This window comes from Apium graveolens, chromosome 6 (genome assembly GCF_009905375.1).
Source record: "Apium graveolens cultivar Ventura chromosome 6, ASM990537v1, whole genome shotgun sequence".
In the NCBI taxonomy this organism is placed as follows: Eukaryota; Viridiplantae; Streptophyta; class Magnoliopsida; order Apiales; family Apiaceae; genus Apium; species Apium graveolens.
Genome location: NC_133652.1, coordinates 129,950,497 through 129,955,513, shown reverse-complemented (window position 1 = coordinate 129,955,513; position 5,017 = coordinate 129,950,497). Strand labels below are relative to the sequence as shown.

Below are 5,017 nucleotides of genomic sequence, written 5' to 3'. Positions count from 1 at the left end.
GATGTTGCGTTCTCATATATGAGCTATAAAATTTAACATCAACCATATAGTCTTAAGGACAGAATCGCAAGAATGGAAGTTGGCCTCAAATCAGTTGAGCCCGCAGTGTGGAGCTGCACAAAGCACAAGCGGAAGCACATGAATTGTTTGTGGCAAGCCAGAAACTTATTTGAAGATAAATTTGATATTGTTAGAACTTGAGATTATTTTTGTTTAATTAAAAATATGGTCAAAGGTTGTGGCTTTTGGATGAATTTGCAAACTTTGTTTACTTAGTTGACTTTAAACTTCGTATTGTTGTGTTGTATTTGAACTTTGGATTTGTGTTTTTAAGTTAAATATGTATTTAAGTTTTTCGTGTTACAAATGTAATTAGTAGATATTTTTATGTTAGTGAAAATATAAAAAGACGTTACAATAAATACAAAAGTGTTAAAAAATAAATGTTACAATAAGATATAAAGATGTTACCAAAAAGTTGAACTGTTTTATCATTCGGTGTTATAATAGCAAATATGATGTTGCGAAAGAGTTTTTTGCAACATATTTTTTGATGTTACTAGAATATTATGGGTGTTACAATAGAACTATGGTTACACCTGCTTTTTGTAACCATAGATACTAAAAGTGTAACCATAGGGGTCTATTATTACATTTTTGGCTATGTTACCAAAGGTTCAAAATCTGTTACCATAGACCCCTATTGTAGCATGAGCATATCCAACATCACAAAATTTTCAAAAAGTGTAACCATAGCCCAATATTTTGCTTTAGGTAACATTTTTTGGCCATTTTTACACTTTTTTTAGGGTGTTGCTAGAGGTCATATATGGTGTAGTGTAATCCTTGATAATTCTTGTTCACATATACTGATACACAATTATTGATCCTTGTTTCTATTTCATTTTGATTTTTCCCAATTTATTGAATCCTCTATTCATATTCCAATATTGATACCCTCACTTACATAGAGTCTGATATATCCTGATGTTGGGATACATTAAAAGCATACCGATTGTTCCAGATGTTAAGCTATGGACTAAAAGGTTACGATACGGGTCGGGTATTAACCGGATCCTTGATTATTAGGCCATAGTTGCCTGGGTACCCCTTATGTTGGTTGGGTCTATGCAGTTAAGTACATATCCGCACTGTATCCTGACTGATCAACAGGTTATAGTGCATATGTTGGTTTTTATTTCCAGTCCCGTTCATTTGGCAATCACCAGTAATGGCAAGTTATTATTCTATACAGAAACATATGGTTGTTCAAACCAACAGATTACGGTTCACTTATTCATCTCTCTTTACACTATATATATATATATATATATATATTGTTGCAGGCTTGTTGAGCAATTTTGGCTCACCCTCTTTTATTGTTATTCACATTGTTTTTCAGTTAAGGTTGAGAATGAAACCCATAAGAACCCGAGTAGTCAAGAAGCGAGTCAAGCATCGTGACCCTCTTATACCAAGGGTGTTTGTCCCTATCCCAGAAGAGAGCTTTGAGTTACCAGATCAGGTGTAGCAGGAAAAGTAATAGTTATAGTTTGAATAAAAGATGTTTAGTTTAAAATGTGAATTGAATAATGTTTTGTAATAAAGAGAGTTCGTGTGACAGAATATTTAAACTAGTTTGTAATAAAGTTGGTTTGTCATTCTTGTTTTCAATCCTTAACCTTGAAAAGATCTTGAGTAGTAGTAGTTCGGGGTAATTATTTTATTTATATTATGCTTGTACAGGTTTAATGAGTAGTTAGTGTTAATAATGTCCCAAATCTATACCCCGGATTTGGAGCGTGTTATAGTTGGTATCAGAGCTTAGGTTTTGGCCCTCGAAAACAAGAACATTAGAGTTAAGATAAGATAGGAAGATCACATAAGATAGGAGTAATTGTATTAGGGTTGTTTATTTATTAGATTAGGAGTTTGTGAGTTCTAGGAATATGATTTGATCTTTTCTTGTATTATGGTTATTCTATAAGATGGCTTCCTCATCATCATTCTCAGAGCGGACAGCTTCAGACCCAGTGGTCCCACCATCATCAGTTCAGGCATTTCCACCATTACCACAACCACCACCATTACCTCAGGGACCACCACCAGAGCAGTTGCCAGTACCCCATGTACCAGAGGTACCCGACTTTATTGATTATTTTCCTCATTTTCAGTTCGAGGTACCTGATTTTCCGCCGTTGGAGTTTCCGATATTTGACATTCCTGATATGATTGACATCCCTCAGTGGGAGGAGTTAGAGTCGCTGATCACAGTACCACAGCCAGAGATCCCACAGTTGCAACCAGAGTTACCGATGTTTGCAACCCCTGAGCATCCTGTATTATTTCCAGCACCGTTGGCTATTTATGCACCTATGCCTGGGATATACCAGTTTCCTCAGTAGGAAATCATGGATGAGATAGTTGTTGACCAGCAATTACCTACCCGAGGTTCCCAGACTGATCTTCGTGAGCCCCATATGGTATCTTACCAGCAGTTTTAGAGTGAGAGAGAGGAGAGGCTAAAATGGCAGAACCAGTGCCGAGAGATACTTGGGTTGTTCGAGACTAGAGAGGATGGACCAGTCAGAGCGCTCCAGCCGGATTATATATTGAGGGAGAGACTCTGTCAGATACTTAGGGCAGGATCTCAGGAGATGGTTGATTTGAGATAGCAGGATGTGCGCACCGATGCCGTATACCATAGAGCGATGAGACTGACCGAGGCCGTACTAGAGGCGCTACATCAGGAGTTGGGCCGAGTGCCATCCGGGTTTTGATTTCAGCTGACAGTAGGATGTTGTACCATATGTATTATATGTAGATAGATGCAGCATAATATAGTATGACTAGTTTGTATGTGTGTAGCCGCTAGTTTTGACTGGTAGTAGTAGCAGTATGGCTAACCTGATGTAGACCTTTTTGTATCAAGCACTGACACCTGTAGCTGGTGTTATACCTATATATATAAAATGAACCTTTTCATATTTTCTTTTATTTTCCAGACTTTTAAGCATTTAGAGTTATTTTACTGTTTTATCGTTGCATATTTTAAAATGTTATTTTTATTTACCACCATGTTGTATCATTTATTTTTCCCAAATTTCTCAAATTATTTCCAAATGATTTACTTAAACAATAAATTGTTTTTCTTTCCAATATCAAATGTTTAAATTTTGTTTTAATACCATACAAATTGTTTCTTTATTCATATCACCTGTTTAATTATGTTATTAAAAGAACTAATTGTTTTATTATCAGAACTATGACACCCAAAAGAAAAACAAGAACTGACTCGTCTAATGGCAATACCGAGGGTCAGAATAATAATAATAACCCCATGGATCAGATGTTCCACCTCATGCAATAACTGGTGATGATGATGCAGCAATAGATGCAGCAGCAACAACAGCAATTTCAACAACAAATGTTACAACAAGTCGTTCATCTAGAGAAACAAGCAGCAGCAGCAGCGGTAATTACTTTTAAGCAATTCCAGTCGGTGAAGCCTCCAGAATTTGAAGGTTCCGCAGATCCTACTAAGGCAAGAGTTTGGTTAAAAGAAATGGAAAAGGCCTTTGTGTTAGTAAAAGTTGAGGAAGATCAGAAACCGGATTTCGCTAGTTACTTTCTAAAAGGTGAGACCAATTACTGGTGGGAATCGAAGAAGGCTTTGGAGGGCGAAGGTGTAGTGAATTGGGATAGATTTACCGATCTTTTTCTGGAAAAGTATTTTCCTCGTTATATGAAGAATCAAATGGAAATCAAGTTCTTGGAGTTGAAGCAGGGTAATTTGTCGGTCACGGATTATGAAGCGAAGTTCACTGAATTGGCTAGGTTTGTTCCTGAGCAGGTAGATACTGATGAAAAGCGAGCTAAGAGGTTTCAGCAGGGATTGAAGCCATGGATCCGTAGCAGGGTAGCAGTGTTCGAGCTAACAACTTATACAGTTGTTGTTCAGAAGGCCATGATTATTGAAGGAGAGAGTGAAGCATCTCAGAAAGAAAAGGGACCAGGAAGTTTTCAGAACCGTTCCAATAGAAGGCCGGGATTCTAAGCCCGGGGAAATGTGAATTTCAGGAGGACAGAGCAGGGCAACCAGAGGACGGGTAACCGGCTCCCCGCCACAAATCAATAAAGACTTATTCGACCGCCAATACCTGATTGCAGAACACATGGAAAGAAGCATACTGGGATTTGTAACAAGCCAAATGTCATGTGTTTCAAGTGCAAGCAGAAGGGACACTACTCTGGAAAATGTCCGATAGGGAAGACAGAAGTCACTTGTTTCCAATGCGGGAGAAGAGGACACATTGCCAAGGACTGTAGAGGAGCAGCCATGGCCGCCAGCATTCCAAGGGTTTTAACATTACCTCCGCCACCACCACAGAATCAGCCCAGGGCAAGGACTTTCAACATGTCAATGAAAGAAGTTGTACAAAGTCCGAATGTGGTTGCAGGTACGCTTCCTGGGAATTCTGTAAATGCTTAAGTACTGATTGATTTTGGAGCTACGAGGTCTTTTATTTCTGAAGAATTTATTCCTACGTTATATTGTGAGATTCATCAGTTAGAGGAGACATTAATTATAAATTTAGCAAATGATAATCAGATTGCGGTAGATCGAGTGTGTCCAGGTTGTGATATTGAAATAGCGGGACATCATTTTTCAGTTAACTTGATACCTTTCAAGTTAGGAGAATTTGATGTTATTTTAGGAATGGATTGGTTAGCCAGTAATAATGCTCAGATCGATTGCGCAAATAAGAAGGTGAATTTACAAACCGAGGAAAATGCAACAGTAACGTTTAAAGGCAAAAAGCAGAAGCGGAGATTCTTAACGATGATGCAAATAAGATGATTGTTGCGTCAAGGATGTCAAGATTATTTAGCCTATGTATTGGATACAAAAAAAGAAAATACGAAGATTGAAGATATTCCTATAGTTTGTGAGTTTCCCGATGTTTTTCCAGATAAACTTCCAGGATTACCTCCAGATCGAGAAATCGAGTTTACT

At 37.8% G+C, this 5,017-nt stretch overlaps 1 protein-coding gene across 1 annotated transcript; it reads left to right on the top strand.

The window, feature by feature from the left end:
- The first annotated feature begins 3,394 nt into the window (after positions 1-3,394).
- On the top strand, positions 3,395-4,057 carry LOC141665447 (uncharacterized). Its single transcript, XM_074471430.1, has one exon. The coding sequence runs from the start codon at positions 3,395-3,397 to the stop codon at positions 4,055-4,057; it is 663 nt and encodes a 220-aa protein (XP_074327531.1).
- Positions 4,058-5,017: the final 960 nt, after the last annotated feature.

Coding starts and splice junctions, on each gene's coding strand:
- LOC141665447 (XM_074471430.1), top strand. CDS start 3,395: ATGCAGCAGCAACAACAGCAATTTCAACAACAAATGTTACAACAAGTC.